Raw genomic sequence first — 23,159 nt, 5'->3', positions numbered from 1 at the left:
TACAAACCAGCATAAGGCTGGAAAACTGCAAATAGAAAAGAGATGCAGTGGAATGCTGCACAGGAGATTTACCAAGATGGTGCCTGGGAAGAAACAGATTAACCACAAAGATAAGCTTGGGTTGATTTTTAAGATCAGAGAAGACTGAGAGGCAACCTGATTGAAGTATATTGGATTATGAGGGGCATAGACAAGGTGGATAGAAAGTAGCTGTTCTCTTTTGTCAAAGGGTCAATAACAAGGAGGTATAAGTTTCAGATGAAGGGAAAGAGTTTAAGAGGGGATTTCAGGATAACCTTTCTCATGCAGAGGCTGGTGGGGGTGCACTGCCTGGGAGGGGTGTTGAGGAGTACTCAGACGAACACTTGAAATGTCATAACATTCAAGGTAACGGACCAAGTTCTGGAAAGTGGGATTAGTATAGATAGGTCAGCACAGACACAATGGACAGAAGAGCCTTTTCTGTGGTATAAGACTATGATTCACACCATATCACCATCCTTTATAGCCCACCACCCACGTCAAAAGTCCTTCTTAGATCCATAAAGATAGGAGCAGAATTAAGACACTCGGCACATCAGGTCTGCTCCACCATTCAAGCCTACCCCTTTGTCAACACAACCTGTCCCTCCATCTATCTTTGTGTCATCTGCAAACTTAGCAACAATGCCCTCAGCTCCTTTGCCCAGATTGTTAAGTTATAACGAGAATAGTTGTGGTCCCAACACTAGTCACCAGCTGCATTTAACACTATATTCTGCATTCTGTTTGATTACCCAGATGTACTTATGTAAGGTGTATTTGTCTGGATAGCATGCAAAACAAAACTTTTCACTGTATCTCAGTACATGTGACAATAATAAATGAAACCAAATCCTGAAAGAGACCCTTTATCCCCACTCCCTGCCTTCTGCCAGTCAGACAATCCTCTATCCATGCCAGGGCTTTGCCCCTAACACCATGGGCTCATGGGAAACAGCCCCAGCTTATCCAGCCTGGTTTCATCGCTGGAATGCTCCATCCCAAGCAACATCCTGGTGAATCTGCTCCTCACCCTTCCTCCTGCTTATGAACTCTTTGCCTTTCCATGTTCCCAGGAACTTTTTAGCATCTACCCTCTCCTCTGCCCTCCCTCTTCTGTTCTTTCCCTATCTCAAACATGGCCACCCCCAACCAACACCCCCCCCCCCCACCAGCGTGAGTCTTTCCCCTCCCCCTGCGCTCTGTCTTCCGGCTTTGTCCCTAACAAATTATACCCCGAGCTAATTTCACACTCTCCTCACAGTCCGCGCCAATGCTGTCTCTCTTCTGAAAACACACCTTCTTCATAATCATTTCACTGATCTCCAGAACTGACATATCGAACTTTTTACAGTCATTCCCTTCCCAGACGATAGCACTGACCCTTTGGGAGGCCGTGCTACTGCTGTACAGCCATTGCAAGTGGTTCTGAAAATAAAAGACAACAATTTTAGTTATGACTATATTTCCTTTTATTCGTTCATAGGATGAGCACATTGCTGGCTGGGCCAGTATTTATTGCAGACCAGTTAAGAGTCGACCACATCACTGTGGGTCTGAAGTCACATATAGATCAGACCAGGTAAGGATGGCAGTTTCCTTCCCTAAAGGGAACAGATGTTTTCTCCCCCTGACAAATATCACCATCGATCACAACAGGAATTGAACCCTGAATCCCCAGAACATTATCTGGGTCTTTGGATTAACAGTCCAGCGATAATACCACTCGGCCATCACCTCCCCCTCACTGAAATTGTCATTGTCTATGTCATTGACATAAAGCAGCAACCTTCTTCTGTAGATAGCGAGCGGCATAGGGTCTGGCAGAGATTTCAGGGTTAGGGAGGGGTGTAGGGGCTGGGCAAGGTTACAGAGATAGGGAGGGGTGTAGGGGCTGGGGAAGGTTACAGAGATAGGGAGGGGTGTGGGGGCTGGAGAAGGTGACAGATATAGGGAGGGTGTAGTGGTTGGAGGAAGTTCCAGATAGGGAGGGAGTGTAGGAGCAGTGAGGTTTACGTACTATAGGGATTCTGGTGGTGTCTAGTCTACATCAGTCATAAACCTATTGGCTGCAGGGATTATTAAATCCTATAATGATGATGCAGTAACACAGTTCAGGGAAATGGTGATGAATCAAGCTCGGATAAACGCGAGCTTCGATTTTATCAAAGTGATATCCCTCCCCAGTGGGAGAACAGAACATTTCACAGGAGGATGCTTAGCCAAATCTGCAGCTTGGATCTGACCACAGCTTGTTATATGACTGTGCCAACCGATCGAAGCAGAGTTAGACCTCGCCAAAGGTGAAATCAGGGCCAAACCATCCTCTGACACTACAGCTCCTGCTAAAAGGATGTTAAAGACCAGTGAGCGCAGCTAAAACTGCAAGAAAATTAAAAGTGTTTGATGGAAGCTAACCCAGCAAATGGGAGACTACTGTGAAAATTCAACATTAATAACAACTGGGAGATGTCCCCAACAAATTTGCCAGCCATTCTGAAGCACAAGACAAACAACTGAAGGCAGTTCTGACAAGTAGGTGCTGCCTGTTTAATAGCAGTGTTTAAAATCCAGGCACTTGCCTGGTCGTGGAAAAAGAATATTTATGATAAAGTCCGTTCACAGTGTTGTCTTTTTACTCTGTCTCACTATATATAAAAATATTTTTAAAAATATATGTATATGTAAAACCACAGCTGATACAAAAAAATAGAGAGCTTGTGAAAGGAAAAAAAATTCAGCCACTTCTGTAGTCGGAGTTCTATCCTGAGCCAACTCCTGCCCAGTCTCTAAACTAGGAAGCCCAGGTTCAGGTCCCACCTGCTCCAGTAACATTTCGACCATTGCCAGCTCCCTGCTTCCACCTGCTCTCAGACATTCCTGCCAGTTCCTATAAGATAGTAACATTCTGTGCAGCAAAGAACAGGTGAGAATGGCTGCCTATCCCACATGTTGAAGAAGTTTTAGTAATGTGATCCAAGGCAGCTCGAGTAGAGACTATTCCCATCTCTGATCCAATCCCGCAGGAAACAGGGCATTGAAGCTGGTGTGTGGGCAAATCAGGTTAGGTAGTGGCATCAGTTCCAAAGAACAGTCACCAGATCAAAAAGACTTAGGGACATACAGGTTACATTGCACAGGGTGTGCGCTAGATGAGATCAACATTAGCAAGTTCAGCTAGAGAGGCTAGAGAGTCCATTCATCAATTTAATAATGACCGGGAAGAAGCCATTCCTGAATCCCTCATGTGTGTGTTCAGGCTTCTGCACCTTCTGCCTGAAGGGAGAGGTTGTAGGAGATCATTACTGGGGTGCGATGGGTCTTTGATGATATTGGCCGCCTTTCTGCGGCAGCGAGCCGTGTAAATGGAGTCCATGGATGGAAGGTTGGCTTCCGTGATGGTCTGGGCTGCGCACACCACCTTCTGTAGTTTCTTACAGTCCTGGGCAGAGCAGTTGCCATACCAGGCCGTTATGCACCCGGGCAGTTTGCTCTCAATGGTGCATCTGTAGAAGTTGGTGAGGGGCCTTATGGACATGCCAAATTTCCTGAGCCGCCTGAGGAAGAAGAGGCGTCGTTGTACCTACGTGGGAAGTCCAGGACAGGTCGTCAGTTATCATCACTCTGAGGAACTTGAAGCTCTTCACCCCCTCAAACTCAGCTCCTATTGATGTAGATGGGGGTGTGTTCTCCTCCTTTCTCTCTGAAGTCGATGATCAGTTCTTCAGTTTTGCTGACGTTGGGAGACAGATTGTTTTCATTGCACCACATCACCAAGCCCTCTATCTCCCTATATCTTCGGAGGGTCAGTGTGGACACGATGGACTGAATGTCTTGCTTCCACTCAGTAGGGATTCTATGACTTGAAATATTAACTCTGGTTCTCTCTCCACAGTTACTGCTGAATTTGTCCAGCAATCTCTGATTTTGTTTCAGATTTCCAGTTCTTTGTTTTATTTTCTACACAGGGGCACCTTCGGCCATCTCAAAACATAGCTTCACACAAGTTACTGGGTGGGTCCTGTGCAATTTGCTTCAGTGCAGTTTCACTGAAGTGAGGTTACTGAACTAGGAACCGAGAGAATAAAACAGGAATCTACTCAGCAGGTTCCACAACATCTGTCAGGAGAGAATCAGCATGACTTTTTTCAGGCTGTGATCTCTGGTAATCTGTGACGTTTTTCCAACATTTTCTGTTTTTGCTTCTGATTACCAGCATCATTGGTATTTTACTTTTTTTTTTACTGCTGTAGCTATCCAGAGACCTGAACCAAAGACCTGGAGGCATGAGTCTACAACAGCTGGGAAACTGAAATTGAGTTCATTAGATAATTCTGGAATGAGAAGCTCATCTCAGCGATGGTGACCACAAAACAACCAGATTGTCATCAAATCCGCCCAGTTCAGTTATGCCCAATGCAGCAGGAAATCTGTCACCCTTACCTGGGTCTGATCTATGTTTGACTTCAAACCCTTAAATAAGTCTGAGCTGCCATTCTGGAAAAGCCTGGAAGGTCACTCAGTTGCATTCAAAGCAATTGCTCACCACCACCATCAAGAGGAAATGGGCAGCAAGTGCTGCTTTTGCAAGTGCCACCTGCAGTCCTGTGAACGAATTTAAAATTATACACACCGCAGGAGGCCATTCGGCCTTCTGAGTGGTGCTAGTTCCTTCATTGATAATGTTCCCATGAACTGTGATGGGTCTTTTACAACGTTAAGGAAGCCTGCATCAAAACAAAGTTATTGAAAGAGCTGGGCAGACATTCACCTGTTGGCTTGCCTCCTCCGTGGGTATTTTCTTGGGTCGAGTCAGTCTGTGCACACCCTCACACTCACTCTCACTGGAGTACGAGGAATGGCACCGGGGACCGTTGAGGAGATCATCCCACAGCATGTCCTCTGTCTCCGAACCATGCTGGCTGCTCTCCGATGCAGGCTGGGACGTATCACAGTTCAGCGAGCTGAAGGTCATATAGGACTTGGAACTGTTCTGAAAGATAAGGAACCATTTTAATGAGAAAGCATTTAGAAAACAAGAGGCTTTCTGTAGCCACACCCACAGCACAACAAAAACCTGTCAACACGACACATTAGCCAGAGGTGGAACTAATCACTGCGTGTGTTCCCCTTAACTCGATCCTAGTCAGAGGTCATTAGAAAGAGGAGGTTGATTACCTGTCTATAAACCAATGTGCAATTTATACAAATCCAGATCTCACAAAATGTAAGAATGACAAGCTGTTTAATATCTTTTGGGTAATGAGGAGAATAAAGGGGAAACCTATAATCCCTTCAGTAATGTCCTGCCCACGAGATTTATCAACTCATCCAAGAGGTCATGTACATCCTAACCAGTTCATGTTTGACAGAATTAAATGTCACTTCACGCTGTGCGATCCAAGGGCAGAGACATTGCCTCAAAAATGAGAGATGACAGACAACAAAAGAGAATAAGCACCCCGGTTTGCTCAACTGTACAATGCAGAAAATGTCTTGTTCTCTGCACTGCCCACTGCTGACAGATTCTCTAAGTGCACAGCAGTGTGCAATATCAGACCCTCACAGTGATTGGACTGTCCTCTACAATGACTGTGAGCCAGAGAGAGAGAGAGAGAACGGCATTGATGCTGCAAAGGGAGAAGACGCACCAGCTCTGGGTTCAGATTTCACTCAGGGACCTGAGAACATTCTCCAGGGTAATGCTTCAGTACAGAGGGACTGCTGCATTGTTACCGAAGGCCTGTCTAGCCTCTCAACTGGGTACAAAAGCTCCCATACTACAGGCAGTTATTCCCGGGGTTCTGACCAATCAGCTTCTATTAGCATCACAGGAACAGATTACCTGCATCACTGTCGCATTGCTGTTTATGGGATCCTGCTGTGCTAACATTAACTGCTTGTGTTCCCTACCTTTAAGCAGTAACGATGCTTCAAAAGGGTGGTATAGTGGCTCAGTGGTTAGCACTGCTGCCTCACATGCCAGTGACCCAGGTTCAATTCCACCCTCGGGCAACTGTTTGTGTGGAGTTTGCACGTTCTCCCTGTGTCTGCGTGGGTTTCCTCCGGTTTCCTTCCACAGTCCAAAGATGTGTAGGCCAGGTGGGTTAGCCATGGGAAATGCAGGGTAATAGGGTGGGGAGGGTAGATCTGAGTGGTATGCTGCTTGGAGGGTCGGTGTTAACTCGATCGGCCAAATGGCCTGTTCCCACACTGCAGGGAATTCTATAAAAACTTCATGGGAGGTAAAGCACAGTCTGGAGGGTTGGAAAAGGAACACAAATCTCAACTTCCTTTTAGTATCCCATCCCAGCTTGCATTTAGAATTCTTTCTCCCAGGCATACTATCATCCAGCTCTCTGTCTCTCTGGGCTCTATCTCCACCTATCTCTTCATTCTTTCCCCTCCCCACCCCCAACACCCACTGTCTTCAGCATATATACCATCCTTTTCTAGCTACTATCAGTTCTGAAGTCGTCATACCACACTTGAAATATTAACTGTTTCTCTCTCCACAGATGCTGCCAGACCTGCTGAGTTTCTCCAGTAGTTTCTGTTTTTGTGGCAGCTTGAATCAGGTTTGTCTAGCAGCCCAAGAGAACAAGCAAAGGTTCACAGTGAATAAATAGGCCATTCACCCCAACTGCTCTACTCCAGCACTCATACTCCACATGAGACTGTTCCTCACCCCATCCTTCCAGCACATTCTCCTATCCCTCTCTCCTTCATGTTTATCCAGGTTGATTGATATATGAAGCCAGGCTGGATCAGTTAGGACTATATTCACTGGGGTTTAGAAGAATGATAGGGGGGAATCCCATAGAAACACAAAATTCTGACAGGACCATGCAGGGTAAATGCAGGAAGGATGACCACGGAGTCCAGGACCAGGGGTCACAGTCTAAGGATCATTTAGGACTGAGATGAGGATAAATGTCTTCACCCAGAGTGTGGGGAGTCTGTGGAATTCTCTGCCACAAAAAGCAGTTGAGGTCAAAACATCGAATGTTTTCAAGGAGTTGGATAGTGTTCTTGGGGCTAAAGGGATCAAAGCATATGGGGAGGAAGTGGAACAAGGGACTGAGTTGGATGATCAGCCATGATCATATTGAGTGGTGGAGCAGGCTTGAAGGGCTGAATGGCCTCCTCTTGCCAGTATTTTCTACCTTCCCCTTAAACAGGTTGATATTATTCATCTCAGAACTCCTTGTGGGAGAGTGTCCCACAGTCTCACGTCTCTCTGGGTAAAGGAGGTTCTTCTGAATTCCCCGTTAGGTTTATCAGTGAATATTTGACATTGATGGCTCTAAAGTAAATTTTATCTGCAGCTATGCAATCAAACACTTCCATGATTTCTGGAGAAACAACCCCTTACCCCTCCCCCAACCCAGCTCCTGCAGCCTCGTGATGACATTAGCCCCACCGATCCTTTGTCACCGTCAGTAATTAGAATCAGGAACCGAGAGCATTATGAGGAATATCTAAAATCACACAGCCGGATGATGTGATTGAGGTAGGTTCAATCAAGGCTTTCAAAATGGAATTAAATTGTTGTCTGAAAAGGAGGAAGGTGCAGGGGTACAGGAAACAGATAGGAGAGTGACCCCGGGGGAATCACTTGTTCAGAGAGCTCGTGTAGACACAATAGGATTCACTTCAGGAACCCTCTGAATTGGGAATGAAGCCCATTACTCACACACCTTGGCATCCACAGCTGGCTTCACTCATTGATGGAAACAGTGCACTTCCTTCTCACAGAATCATTACCATTTCTCCCAGCTCCTATCCACTGCCAGTGATCAGGCCAAGAGCACTGAAAATTCACCCACGTCTAATATTCAGGATCAAGTAGGCCCAGCCCTAAGCCATTGTCAAGTATTTGTTAAATCCACCTTAGATATTCCTACCTGAATCGGGGCTGTCGATTCAATCTCAGAGTCTAGTAAACTGTCCGAGTCTCGTTTTGGAATCTCCCATCTAGCAATGATTTCTCCGCTCTGTAAATTGATGGAAAAGGGAGGTTGTTGTAACAAAGGTAGCACTCACTTTAAATTACAGTGCTATATTTCGAATTCATTCGTGGGAAGTGGGCATCATTAGTCAGACTAGCATTTACTACCAGTCCCTAATTGCCCTTGAGAAAGAGAAAGAGGTGGTGAGCTGCAGTCAATGTGCTGTGGGGTAGACCCACAATGCTGTTAGGGAGAGAATTCCAGGATTTGACTCAGCGACAGTGAAGGAACGGCGATATATTTCAGGATGGGGAGTGGCTTGGAGGGGAATTTTCAGGTGGTGGTGTTCCCATGGATCTGCTGCCCTTGTCCTTCCAGATGGAGGGATTGAATGTTTAAGGTCATGTTCGAGTGGGCTGCTTTATCCTAAATGGTATCAGGCTTCTTGAGTGTTGTTGGAGCTGTACCTATCTCAGAAATGGGGAATATTCCATCACACTCCTGATTTGTGCCTTGTAGATGGTGGATAGGCTTTGAGGAGTCAGGAGGTGAGTTACTCACTGCAGTATTCCTAGCTCTGACCTGCTGTTGTAGCCACTGTATTTATATGGCTAGTCCGGTTGAGTTTTTGATCAATGGTAACCTCCAAGCTGCTGTTTAGTAGCAGGTTCAGTGATGATAGGGCCACATGAAATCTATGATAACAAAAACTGAAACACAATTCTGATGAAGAGTCAACAGACTTCAAAAATTAGCTCTACATTCTCCCACAAATGCTGCCAAACCTGTTGAGTTTTTCCAACAATTTCTGTTTTGTTTCAGATCTCAAGCACCTACAGTTCTTTCTTTTGTTGAAATCTGTGATGATGGGGATGTCCAAAAGGGGGCTGAAGTGGATTCTCCACTCAATACTTCTGGGTGAAATTGTTGCGAATATGTCAGCTTTACCTTTCGCACTGATGTGCTGGGCTCCCCCACCATTGAGGACGGGGATATTTGCGGAGCCTCCTCCTCCAGTGAGTTGTTTAACAGTCCTCCACCATTCATATCTGGGTGTGGCAGGACTGCAGAGCTTAGGTCTGTTCCACTGGTTGTGGGATCGCTTAGCTCTGTTCATCTGTTGCTGCTTATGCTGTCTGCCATGCAAGTAGACCTGTTTGGTGGCTTCACCAGGTTGACACCTCATTTACATGTATGCCTGGTGCTGCTCCTGGCATACCCTCCTGCACTCTCCATTGAGCCAGGGCTGATCCCTTGGCTTGATGGTAATGGTTGAGTGGGGGATACACTGGGCCATGAGGTTACAGATTGTGCTGGAGTACAATTCTGCTGCTGTTGATGGCCCACAGCGCCTCATGGATGCCCAGTCTTGAGCTGTGAGATCTATGTGAAATCTATGACGTTAGCACGGTGATAGTGCCACACAACATGATGCAGAGTATTCTCAATGTGAAAATGGGACTTCATCTTCACACAAGGATAGCTGATTGGTGAGCATTGGGTCAAGTCTGTTTCTCCCTCTTGTTGCCACAATATGGCTGTTAGGAGGTGACCAGCTTGTGCAGTAGTGTAGCTGATGAGCCATTCTTGGTGATGCACACAGAGGTCCCCAACCAGTCTCTGCTCTTTCCCATCTTAGTGCATCTTCCATGTGGTGTTCAACAGGAAGTAGGGGGATTGCTGAGCGGGAGATCCACTCAAGGCCCAAAGCCCCACAGGATGTTCCCTTTCCATATCCATCCCAATCCCAATCGGTTATTTATTTCAGAGAATTAGGCATCACCCCACAGTGCCTGACTCAAATTTGAACGGAAATGGAATTATAGGTGACAGTAAGCGAGAGAGAGAAGTCTCTAAGTTACCTTTGCTGCTCCCAGAGTTTTGACCTGGGTCTTCTTTCTGAGGCGTAATGTGTAGTTGTTCAAAGCTGCTTCTCTGCTTTGCTGAAGGAGCAGCCGTCGTGACTGACTCTCCGTGTCCTCACTGGAATTCTCATCGGAGACCCGGCTTCTAGTGCGACAGTAAGCACCCTGTAGGTATCGCACAGCTTTTCAAAATCAGTTTGCACCCATTGCTAACTTCAGAAACAGGTAACCCCTCTCAATAATTATATTTTTTGATTATTTTGAAAAGAAAGATATTAAAACATGAGTAGGCAGGCAATGCCAATGAATTCCACCCCTTATTAATCCATCTACTGGCTGTCCAAGTATCAGTAACCAGTCTATGTGATAATTCACAGTGATAATTAGTCAATCTAGTACAGCATTTAATTGACAGATCTCCCAGTTAATCCACACCATCCAATCTAGAGGTAGGGTACCCTGAGGACAGGAAACAAAGCGAAGGTCAAAGGGGTTGAGGTATACAATTACACACGTCATCTAATTAAATGCCAGAAATTCATCATAGGGGCAGAATGACCTCCTGCTGTTTGTAATGTTCTTTGCGATTTCCTTTTTAATTTATTCATTCACGAGGTGTGGGCATCACTGGCACATACTGCCAGTCCCTACCTGTCCCCATGAGAAGGTGGTGATGAGCTGCCTTATTGATCTGCTGCAGTCCTCCTGCTGTGGGTTAACCCACAATGCCATTAGGGAGGGAATTCCAGGATTTTGACCCAGTGACAGTGAAGGAACGGTAATATATTTCCAAGTCAGGATGGTGAGTCACTTGGAGGGGAACTTGAAGGTGGTGGTACTCCATGTATCTGCTACTCTTATCCTTCTAAATGGAAGTGGTCATGTGTTTGAAAGGTGCTGCCTGAGGATCTTTGGTGAATTTCTGCAGTGCATCTTGTAGATAGTACATGCTGCTGCTATACTGAGCATCGGTGGTGGACGAGATGAATGTTTGTGGATGTGGTGCGAGTCAAGCCGGCCGCTTTGTCCTGGATGGTGTCAATCTTCTTGAGTGTTGTTGGAGCTGCACCCATCCAGGCAAGTGGGAAGTATTCCAACACACTCCTGACTTGTGCCTTACAGATGGTGGACAGGCTTTGGGGAGTTAGGAGGTGAGTTACTTGCTGCAGGATTTCTAGCCTCTGATCCATTCTTATAGAGGTATTCGTGGCACACAAGTACCATGACCATCTCTAACAAGCAACTCTTGACATTCAATGGTGATACCATCACTCCCCCCCCCCACTACCAACAAAGCAGGAGTTACAATTGACTAGAAACTGAAGTGACTAGCCACATAGATACTATGACTATCACAGCAGGTCAGAACAATTGCCCACTTGATTGGCAGCACATCCACAAAAATCCTCTCCCTTCAACATTGATCCTCAGTAGCAGCAGTATGTACTATCTACAAGATGCACTGCAGCAGCTCACCAGGGGTCTTTAGATACCACCTTCCAAACCTCTTCCATCTCGAAGAAGGGCAGCAGATACATGGTTTTGCCATCACCTGTAATTTCCCTTCCAAGCCACTCACCATCCTGACTTGGAAATGTATCACCGTGCCTTCATTGTTGCTGGGTCAAAATCCTGGAATTCTCTCCCTATTGGCATTGTGGGTCAACCCACAGCAGGTGGACTGCAGCATTTCGAGAAGGCAGCTCACCATCACCTTCTCAAGGGCAACTTGGGATGCACAATAAATGTTAGACTAAATACCGACACCCGCATTCCATGAATGAAAGAAATCACTCACTGGAATGTAAATTTCTCACACGCCTCACAACTGGACTGCTTCAGTATTTGAGGTGTTGCAAATAGTGCTGAACATTTTGCAATCATTACCAAACGTCTTCGCTGCTGACCTTATGAAGGTCATTAATGAAGCACTTGGAGATAGTTGGGTCTAAGACATTATCCTGAGGAACGCCTGCAGAGATGTCCAAAGATTTGGGGTTTTACTTGTGATAGGCAGCATGTCTGCGCAGGCTTGGAGGGCCAAAAGACCTGTTCCTACTGTAATTTTTCCTTTGTTCTTTTCTTTCTTTGTATCAGCAACTTGGTTGTTGGGAGGACCTAGCCCTCAGTCTGTCACCTATGAGATCCTACTTTACTCCCACCAAGTCCTCATTAACTCTGTTTCTCTCTCCACAGATGATTCCAGTTTCTCCAACATTTTCTGTTTTTATTTCAAATTTCCAACATCCCCAGTATTTTGCTTTTATTACCGTCTTCCTATGTGCCATGTGTGACTCCAACCAGCAGAGCGTTCACCCCCAATACCCATCTGATTCCAGTTCTGCTAGCGCTCCATGATGCCACACTCAGTTGAATGCAGCCTTGATGTCAAGGGCTGTCACTCTCACCTCAACTCCGCAATTCAACTCTTTTGTCCACGTTTGAACCAAGGCTGTAATGAGGTCAGGAGCTGAGTAGTCCTGGTGGAAACCAAACTGGGCGTCACTGAGCAGGTTCAAAAACAGACATTTCTGGAAAAGCTCAGCAGGTCTGGCAGCATCTGTGAAGAGAAATCGGAGCTAAAATTTCAGGTCCGGTGACCCTTCCTCAGAACAGTGACCAGGTTATTGCTGAGCAAGTGCTGCTTCATAGTACTGTTGATGGCTGCTCCCATCACTTTACTGATAATCTAGAATAGACTGATGGGGCGGATTTGTCCTGCTTTTTGTGTACAGGACATACCTGGGCAGTTTAAGCATCAAACATTGAGTGAGTCACTGAGGAGACTTACTCTTCCAGCATGGGATCCAGAGCCTGAGTTGCATCGTCCAACTTTCCTTGATAGGCTTTTTGTCTGCGTTGCCCTGAGAAAGAAGCAACTGACATGAGCAAATACATAACCCTCAGGGAAAATGAGGAGGAGCTGCAATCCGAGATTTATATGCTGAGTGAGTGGTCACTGTGAAAGACCCATAGCTCGATGAGTTTCAGTTCAAAGATCTTCAATAGAAACTCTGCACTCCTTCACACACAGTTTGAAAGAGCATTCACACATCCAATTATTGTCAGACTTCAACAGGGAATGTGTACCAAATACTGAACTGCGTCACCAGCAAATCATTTACTTCACCGTCAAACTCCATCTCCAGTTATGGTCATTGAATATACAAATGGCACATTCAGGCCCCAGATACGGTGGAACAAGGAGCTATGAGGCCAATCCCAACATGAAAAGATTATGTTAGAAAGAGAGAAGACTTCTGTGTTAGACGGGAGTAATGGCCAACATCAGTAAAACCAAAATCCCATTGAATTCCCATCTCTCCCTCAAAGTTTGAATTGAAATCTCACAACTTCACAGTATCCTTACAGTGTGGAAGCAGACCATTCAGTCCATCGATTCCGCACCAACTCCCCCAAACAGCATCCCACCCAGACCCACCACCACCCTATCCCTGTAACCCTGCATTCCCCATGGCTAACCCACCCAGCCTACACGTCCCTGAACACTATGGGCAATTTAGCATGGCCAATCCACCCTAACCTGCACATCTTTGGACTGTGGAAGGAAACCAGAACACCCGGAGGAAACCCACGCAGACACGGGGAGAATGTACCAACTCCATACAGACAGTCACCCGAGGGTGGAATCGAACCAGGGTCCCTGGCGCTGTGAGACAGCAGGGCTAACCACTGAGCCACCATGCTGCTGAGCCAGCATGCCGCATGTTGAAATCTCACCATAACCTTGTTCACCAAAATGATGCAAGGTTATTACAATGGGAAAACACTGACATGCAATTGTGCACTGATGCAAGACTGTTATTACATTAAATTTAAGAATCACACAGTGTGTTAACTTTCTGTTACCGAGTCTCAATCATTGACTGTTCCCAGCTCAGGGCTCACCTCCTGCATCTGCTTCCGTTAGTAGGTGATGGAGTGTTTCGCTGTGTGGAGACGATCTGGCAGTGAACGGTCCCCAGCAGCAGCATCAGAAGCATTGGGCTCACAATCTCACTCACATACAAGACTGGCTCCAGCAAGTACAGACCAATCGTCACCGCTGAGAACACGAACACAGACAATGGAATCAACGTCCATTTCGGCACAACAATTAGAAATGAAATTGTGATGGCAGGCAAATAAACGAGAATGTTTTTGTAAAGCACCTTCCAAGAGGTAGAGAGCCAGTAGCCATGTGAAGGTACCCAGTGAGGTTACCTGGATCCACCATTGATAGAAAAATGGGAAAAACAAGACTCGCACTATTCCCTTCCGAGTTAGAGAGGTCCAGGGACTCTCCGGCTTGGCCTTGACAAATGTTGACCCTGGACAATGAAGGCGAGCTGGTTAGAAATCATAGAGAGACAATGGAGAAGGTACAAATCGGCTTTAGAAGGACAGCAACAGGACAGGGGGGTGCAGGGAATGGATACATTTAAGGTGAAGCTGGTGAAACCCACAAAGGAGAAAGAAGGTGACAGACGTGGAGTAGGTTGGGACAGGGTTTATGTGGGGCATGTACCATATGGGCAGAACATCCTGCATTTATATAATTTGCTCAGATCACAAACAAAATGCAGCTGTTTTATTGCAGCAAATGATGGCTCAGACTCCCGTGCATCATGTTCTAGCCTCAAGCTTCACTGAGCTCTCATTGAAGGGGCAATGTGTGGTGAGGACCACAGGAAGGGCCATTCATTGGAATAGAAGGAGGCCATTCAATCCCTTGAGCCTGTTCCACCGTTTAACAAGGTCATGGCTGATCTGTGGTCTAACTCCATAGACCAGCCTTTGGCCCATATCCCTTAATACCTTTGCTTAACAGAAACTTATCCATCTCAGATTTAAAATTAACAGCTGATCCAGCATCCACTGCCATTTGTGGGAGAGAGTTCCAAACCTCTCCCAACCTTTGCTGGCACTTAGTGAATCTTCCTCAGGGACAAGATAATCAGATCAGAACTGAAGGGGCCCTCCAATGCTCCCAGCATCTGTTTGCACAAAGCTACAGGAAATAAGAAATAGGAGCAGGAGTAGGCCATTCAGCCCATCAAGCCTGTTGCTGCCTATTAATAAGATCTTGGTTGATCTGCCCAAGGCCTCAACTCCTCTTTCGCGCCAGCTCCCCAATCTCTCAAAGATATACCCACTGCCTCTTTAAGCACTTCCAATGATGTAGCCTCCACTACTCCTAGTGGCAGAGAATTCCAACATTCACTACCCTCAGGGAGATGAAATTCCTTCACATTTCACAATGGGATTGTACAACATAGACACTGCACAACTGATGTAAACCACTACATGAACTGCATAGTACCTGCTAATACTTCACACAATTAATTACATCTGAAGGGCAATCATTGATTGATTGGCCATTTGTCCTCAATATCCACTCTTAGTCCCCACCAATGTGAGGAGCACATGGCAGTGTGACATGCTTACATTGGCAGCTTCCATTGTAAATGCAAAATGAATGGGGTCGAGATCAGGCACGATTTAATTAAACAGTGGGACAGGCTCAAGTGGCTGAATGGTCTTAAGACCATAAGATATAGGAGCAGAATTAGGCCATCTGGCCTATCATGTCTGTTCTACCACATGGGTGCTATGTTTCTGAACCCCATTCTCCTGCCTTATCTCCATAACCTTTGATCCCCTTACCAATCAAGAGCCCATCTATCTCTGTCTTAAATACATTCAATGACTTGGCCTCCACAGCCTTCTGTGGCAATGAATTCCACAGATTCCCCACTGTCTGGCTGAAGAAATTCCTCTTCATCTCAATTTATTTGAGAGTCCTTATTAGATATAGGACCCAAAGCTGCTCTCAATATTCTAAATGCAATCTGACCAGAGCCTTACACATCCTCAGGAATACACCCCTACCATTGTGTTCTGCTCTCTTGAAATGAATGCTAACATTGCATTTGCTTCCTAACTGCCAACTGACCCTGCATGTTAGCCTTAAGAGAATTCTTAACTAGGATTCCCAAGTCCCTTTGTGCTTCAGATTTCCGAAGCCTTTCCCCATTTAGAAAATAATCTATGCCTCTATTATTCCTATCAAAGTACATAATCTCACACTTTTCCACATTGTATTCCATCTCCCACTTCTTTTTCCACTCTCCTAGCCTGCCCAAGTGCTTCTGCAGCCTCTCCAATTCTTCAACACGACCTGTCCTTCCACAGATCACATCCACTGGTTCTCCTTTGTCTAACGTGTATGTTACCTCCTCAAAAAATTCTAACAGATTTGTCAGGCATGATTTCCCTTTGACAAAGCTGTGCTAACTCAGCCCTATTTTACCACGTACTTCCAAATACTCTGCAACTTCATCCTCAATAATGGACTCTAAAATCTTACCAACAACCGAGATCAGGTTAATCAGTCTATAATTTCCCACATTCTGCCTCCCTCCCCTTTTAAACAAGGGCATTACATTAACCATTTTCCAGTTCTCTGGGACCTTTCCTGTTCCAGTGATTCCTGAAATGCCTCTACAATCTCCTCAGCTATCCCTTTTCAGAACTCTGGGGTGTAATCTGTCTGGTCCTGGTGATTTATCCATCTTCAGACTTTTCAGCTTCCCTAACACATTCTCCTTAGTGATGGCCACCACACTTAGCTCTGCTCCCTGACTCTCTTGAAGTACAGGTATGTTCCTGGTGTCTTTCACTGTGAAAACGGATGAGAAGTTCCTATTCAGTTCCTCCTCCATTTCTTTGTTCCCTATTACTACATTTCCAGCCTCATTTTCCAGTGCTCCAATGTCCACTCTTGCCTCTCTCTAACCTTCTATATATCTAAAAAGTCTTGTAATTTTCTTTAATATGATTAGTTATTTCACTCTCATATTTGATCTTCTCCTCCCTTTTACTTTTTTTTAGTTTTTTTTGTGCTGATTTTTAAAGGCTTCCCAATCCTCTGGCTTCACCATATTGAATGCTTTCTCTTACATTTTTTTTGTTGCCCTTGACTTCCCTTATCAGCCACAGTTCTCTCATCCTCCCTTTAGTATGTTTCTTCTTCCCTGGGATGCATTCCTGCTGTGCCTCCCAAATTACCCCCAGAAACTCCCGCCAATGCAGCTGCACTGTCTTCTCTGTGAGGCTCCCCTTCCAATCAACTCGGGCCAGCTCCTCCCTCATGTCTTTGTAGTTCCCTTTACTCAACTGTGACACTGTTACATCTGATTCCAGCTTCTCCCTCTCAAACTGCAGGGTGAACTCGATCATATTATGGTCACTGCCTCCCTAGGGATTCATTCACCTTAAGCTCCCTAATCAAATGTCTGCCTCATCACACATCACCAAATCCAGAATTGCTTATTCCCTAGTGGGCTCTTCCACAAGCTTCTCCAAAAACCATCTCTATGATATTCCATGAATTATTTTTCTTGAGATTCACTACCAACCTGATTTTCCCAGCCTACCTGCATATTGAAGTCGCCCATGATTATCGTAATAGTGCCTTTCTGACATGCCTAATCTAACTCCTGATTTACTTTCTTCCCCACATCCCAACTACTGCTAGGAGGCCCGTACACAATTCCCATCAGGGTCTCAGAGATAGAACTGCCAATGCTGGGGTCAGAGACAACACAGTGTGGAGCTGGAGGAACACAACAGGCCAGGCAGCATCACAGGAGCAGGAAAGTTGACGTTTCGGGTCGGGACCCTTCTTCAGAAATGGGAAGGGCGAAGTGAGCTCAGAAATGCATAGAGAGAGGAGGGGTGGGGGTGGGGAAGGTAGGTGGGATGGTGATAGGTGAGTGCAGGTAGGGACTGGTGGGGATTGGTCAGTGAGGTGGGAGGAGCCAATAGGTGGGAGAGAAGATGGACAGGTTGTGTCAGGTCAAAGAGGCAGGGATAAGAGGGAGAGTTGGTCATGGGATGAGGCCGGGGGTGGGGAGATTTTGAAACTGGTAAAATCCACGTTTAGGCCATTGGGCTGTAGGCTCCCAAAGTGGAATATGAGGGGCTGTTCCTCCAGTTTCCTGGTGGCATCATTGTGACACTGGAGGAGGCCCAGGATGGACATGTCACCCAGGGAGTGGGAGGGGGAGTTGAAATGGTTCATGACCAGAAGGTGTTCTCGTTTATCGCGAACAGAGCGCAGGCGCTCTACAAAGCGATCTCCGAGCCTCCGCTTGGTCTCACCGATGTAGAGGAAGCCACATCGGGAACAGCGGACGCAGTAGACCATATTGACAGATGTGGGGGTGAATCCCTGTCGGATGTGGAGGTTTGTTTTGTGCCTGGGATGGGGATGAGGGGGGAGGTGTAGGGGCAGGTGTAGCACTTCCTGCGGTTGCAGGGAAAGGTGCCGGGGCAGTGGGGCTAGTGGGGAATGTGGAGCAGATGAAGGAGTCACGGAGAGAGCGGTTCCTCTGGAAGGCAGATAGGGGTCGGGAGGGAACTATATCTTTGGTTGTGGGGTTGGATTGTAGGTGGCAGAAGTGGCGGAGAATGATGCGTTGGATGCGGAGGTTGGTGGGGTGATATGTGAGGACCAGGGGGATTCTATCTTTGTTTTTGTTGGAGGAGTGGATGTGAGGGCAGAGATGTGGGAAACGCAACAGATGCAGTCAAGAGCATTTTCGACCGTTGAAGTGGAGGAGAAGTTGCGGTCTTTGAAATAAGAGAACATCTGGGATGTTCGGGAGTGGAATGCCCCATCTTGGGAGCCGATGCGGCAGAGGCGGAGGAATTGGGAATAGGGGATGGCATTCTTGCAGGAAGATGGGTGAGAGGAGGTGTATTCTAGGTAGCTGTGGGAGTCGGTGGGTTTGAAATAGATGTCGGTTTCGATGCGGTCACCAGAGATGCAGACAGAGAGATCCAGGAAGGAGACAGAGGTATCAGAGATGGACCAGGTGAACTTGAGGTTGGGGTGAAAGGTGTTAGTAAAGTTGATGAACTGTTTAAGCTCCTCCAACACAACCCACGCCCCCACCCCCACCTCACCACTCTCACCTCTGACAAGGTCGACATCAATCAGGTCAATTTTTATTCGGCCCGTTTTCTTTGGCCGGCTTCGCAGTCCCTGGAAATAAACATTGACAGATGGTGGGATTTGCTTGGTCAGCTTGAGGAAGGTGGGTCAGACCGGACAGAGTTTGTATCCATGTCTTGCACAAGTGGAACTTACTGCACACAGACCAGTTTACACTCAACATACGCAGCTTATTGATGTTCATTTTATACACACACACACACACACCCCCCCCCAGACAACATTACAACTTCAAATAAACTATAATCATCATTTGCAAATTTCACCCTTTATTTAAAAATAGTCTCCAGAATCAGGAACTATCAGGAATCCTTTGCATCCTTCTGGCTTACTTTACTGAAAACCAATCTGTCATCCTTTGTGAAAAATCACAGGTCCATGTTTTGACAATGCTCCAAGATTAATAACTCCCACTGAGACTAACTCACACTGTCCAACACTGGATCCACACTGGGTCACAATCAGAAACACCATCCCCCATGTTCAATGTTTGGGGAATATTCCACAGAAACACAGTGAGTCTCTCAACTAGGAGTGAGATGCCTGGAACATTTTAAAGTGTTACTTTATTCACACAGCTCACCTTAATCTCAGTTTGTTCAATGGACCTTTCCCAGATCTGTTGATCATATGCTCCGATCTGAAACAGAACAATTCCAATTAGGCAGGTTACCCAATGAAAGACTGGCAGAACACCACCTCGTACTGCTGCTGTAGCCCATTGTATTAGGACTGTGAATGTATTGCCAAGACTAACATAATTCCCAACAGAAAAATAGTACCAAGAACCTGAGTGAATGAAAGTCCAAGTTATGAATTATTATTATTAATGGAACATGGGTGTCACTGGCTGAGCAGTATTTATTACCCGTCCCTAGTTGCCCCTTAAGAAGGTAGGGGTGAGCTGCCTTCTTGAACCGCTGCAGTCCATGTGCTGTAGGATAGACCCACAATGTCTGTAGGGAGGGAATTCCAGGATTTTGACCCAGTGACAGTGAAGGAACGGCGATATATTTCCAAGTCAGGATGGTGAGTGGCTTGGAGGGGAACTTGCAGGGGGTAGGGTTCCCATGTATCTGTTGTCTTTGTCCTTCTAAATGGAAATGAGTGTGGGTTTGGAAGGTGTTTTCTGAGGAGCCTTAGTGAATTTGGTGGTCAGGGTGTATGAGGGACTGACTGGAATGCAAGTCTGTGTGTGTGAATGAGGACCGATTTGAAAACAGACAATAAAACCTTATAACAACATTCAAAGTTGTAAACTTCAGGGACAGAATTCCTGCCCAATGTTCAAACTGATCAACAAACTGATTCATCAAAAACAATTAGTCAAGACAAATAAGGACCATGAAACAGAGAACATTAAAAATGTTATCAACTAATATTTTTGCACCAGAGTCACAGAATTATAACCATAAGTAAAGGCCAACCATCCTGGATCTCAAAGTTGAGAATGAGGGCTGACCGAATAAAGATCTTTAGTCGTTTATTTGCTAACCTTGAACCTGCTGGAGTGTGGAAGTATAAGTTGCAATTTAATTGAAACAAATAAGAATTCTGAGGAGACTTGTCAGGGTGGATGTGGAGAGGATATTTCTTCTCCTGGGAGAATCTAGAACTAGGGGTTGCTGTTTGAAAATAAAGGGCCCAACATTTAAGACAGAGAAAAGGGGAATGTTTTCTTACAGTGTCGTCAATCTTGGAGTTCTTCCCCAAAAGGCAGTGGAAGTTGAGTATTTTTAAGGCAGAGCTAGACAAATAATTGTTAAGCAAAAGGATGAAAGTTATCAGGGTAGATAGGAACGTGAAGTAATCAGATCAGCCAAGATGCCACTAAGTGGTGGAACAGGCTTGATGGGCTGAGTGGTCTAATGCATTTGTGGATGACACCAAAATTGGTGGCATACTGGACTGTGAGGAAGTTTATCTAAAAGTACAATGGGATCTTGATCAACTGGACCGAGGAATGACAGATGAAGTCTAATTCAGATAAATGTGAGGTGTTGCATTTTGGTAAGACAAACCAGGACAGGACTAACACAGTTAAAGGTAGGAACCTGGGGGGTGTTGTCGAACAGAGAGACCGAGGGGTGCAGGTACATAGTTCCATGAAAGTGGTATTACAGATAGACATGGTGGTGAAGAAGGCATTTGGCACACTTGCCTCCATTAGTCAGAGCATTGAGTACAGGAGTTGGGACTTTTTGTTACAGCTGTACAAGACATTGGTAAGGCCACATTTGGAGCACTGCATACATTTCTGGTTGCCCTGCTACAGGAAGAATGTTATTAAACTGGAAAGGGTGCAAAGAAGATTTACAAGGATGTTACCGAGACTGGACGGTATGAGTTATAAGGAGAGGCTGGATAGGCTGGGACTTTTTTCCCCTGGAACGTAGGAAGCTGAGGGATGTCCTTATACAGGTTTATAAAATCATGAAGGCTATAGATAAGATGACTAGCCAAGGTCTTTTCCCCAGGGTAGGGGAGTCCTAATCTAGAGGGCACAGGTGAGAGGGAAAGATTTAAAAGGGGCCTGAGGGACAACTTTCTCACACAGAGGGTGGTGTGCGTATGGAATGTGCTGCTAGAGGGAGTGGTCGAGGTGAGCACAATTACAGCATTTAGAAGACATTCGGACTTGTGAAAGGGAAATCATTTTTGACAAAATTTGCTTGGGCTCTCTGAGGACGTAACAAACAAAGTTGATAAAGAGAACCAGAAGATGCAGTTGGATTTCCAGAAGGCATTCAATAAGGCGCCACATAAAAGATTATTGCACAAGAGAAGACCTCATGGTATCATGGGTGTTGTATTAGCACAGATTGAGGATTGGTTTATAGAAGATAATGTCAGCATTAGTGAGTCCTTTTTAGATTGAAAAGATGTAACTAGTGGAGTGCCGTAAGGATCAGTCCTAGGGACTCAATTATTTACCATCAATATCTATGTCATGGAGAAGGGGACAGAGTGCAATGTATCCAAAATTGCTGATCATAGAATCCCTACAGTGTGGAAGCAGGCCATTCAGCCCATCAAGTCCATACCAACCCTGTGAAGAGCATCTGAGCCAGACCCACCCCGCCTATGCTATCCCTGTAACCCTGCAATTCCTACAGAAATCCACCCAACCTGCACTTCATTGGACTGTGGGAGGAAACCGGAGCACCCAGAGGAAACCCACGCAGACATGGGGAGAATGTGCAAACTCCACACAGACAGTCGCCCGAGGGTGGAATCGAACCTGGGTCCCTGGTGCTGAGAGGCAGCAGTGCTAACCACTGCACCGGCCCAGAAACGATACTGTAATTGATTCGAGGGCAGGATGTGGCGAGATGTAAGGAATCTACAAGGGGATACAGATGGGTTGAGTGAGTTGGCAAAAACATGGGTACATGGAGTTTAAAGAAAGAAAGTGTGAGGTCATGCACTTTGGGAGGAAGAATCAAAGGCAGACAGTTTTTAAAACAGAGACAGACCCCTAACAAGTGCAGTGCAGAGGAATCTGGGCTTTCAACTGCATGTACCAAAAAAATGACCATGCATGTGCAGTGGGTAATTAAGAAGGCAAATTGGATTTTGGCCCTGATTGCCAGGGTGTTGGATGTTAAAAGCAGGGAACGTTTGTTCCAACTGCCCAATGTATTGGTGAGGTTGCAGCAGGAATACTGTACAGTTTTGATCACTGTATTTAAAAAAGGCTATATTGGCAATGGAGGCTGTTCAAAAGAGGTTCACTCAGCTGATTCCTACAATGAAGAGGTTAGCTTATCAATAATAGCTAAACAGGTTGGGCCTCTATTCGGGTGATCTTTGGAAACATACAAGATTTTGAGGGGCCTTGACAAGGTAGATGTTGAGAAGATATTTCCACTAATGGGGGAATCTCAAACTAGGGACAGAGTTACACAATAAGGGGACAATCATTTAAAACTGAAATGAGAAAGCATTTCTTCTCCCAGAGGGTGGTGGAATTCTCTAACCCTGAGAGTTATTGACCCGAAATCACCGAAAATATTTAAAGAGGAAGTAGATAGCTTTTTTTGAAGTGTCAGGAAGTTAAGGGAGACAAGCAGCTAGCTTAAAAGATAGGAGGCCTGGGATAGATTAGCCATGGTCTTTTGAATGGTGGGGTAGGCTTGAAGATCTGAATGGCCTCCTTCTGTATTTTACGTGGAGAGACTAGAAACTAAATAAATGACAGAGATAGTAGGAACTGCAGATGCTGGAAAATCTGAGACAACAAGGTGCAGAGCTGGATGAACACAGCAGGCCAAGCAGCATCATAGGAGCAGGAAGGCT

The 23,159-nt window shown here is 45.8% G+C and overlaps 1 protein-coding gene across 1 annotated transcript in view; it reads right to left on the bottom strand.

Annotated features, from left to right (window-relative positions):
• The window catches only part of LOC109931449 (protein PHTF1-like), a 38,993-nt gene that overhangs the window by 9,557 nt on the left and 6,277 nt on the right, over positions 1–23,159 (bottom strand). Inside the window, exons 2-10 of the mRNA XM_048611800.1 lie at positions 19,444–19,649; positions 18,821–18,890; positions 14,011–14,169; positions 13,748–13,904; positions 12,630–12,702; positions 9,836–10,003; positions 7,929–8,018; positions 4,793–5,014; positions 1,321–1,449 (exon numbers count right to left, since the gene is read on the bottom strand). Of these exons, the coding sequence (XP_048467757.1) occupies positions 1,321–1,449; positions 4,793–5,014; positions 7,929–8,018; positions 9,836–10,003; positions 12,630–12,702; positions 13,748–13,904; positions 14,011–14,169; positions 18,821–18,890; positions 19,444–19,649 (1,274 nt within the window). The remainder of the gene's footprint in view (positions 1–1,320; positions 1,450–4,792; positions 5,015–7,928; positions 8,019–9,835; positions 10,004–12,629; positions 12,703–13,747; positions 13,905–14,010; positions 14,170–18,820; positions 18,891–19,443; positions 19,650–23,159) is intronic.

The sequence above is a fragment of the Rhincodon typus genome, chromosome 25 (assembly GCF_021869965.1).
Source record: "Rhincodon typus isolate 14 chromosome 25, sRhiTyp1.1, whole genome shotgun sequence".
Classification (NCBI taxonomy): domain Eukaryota; kingdom Metazoa; phylum Chordata; class Chondrichthyes; order Orectolobiformes; family Rhincodontidae; genus Rhincodon; species Rhincodon typus.
This window is presented reverse-complemented; position numbering and strand designations above follow the sequence as displayed.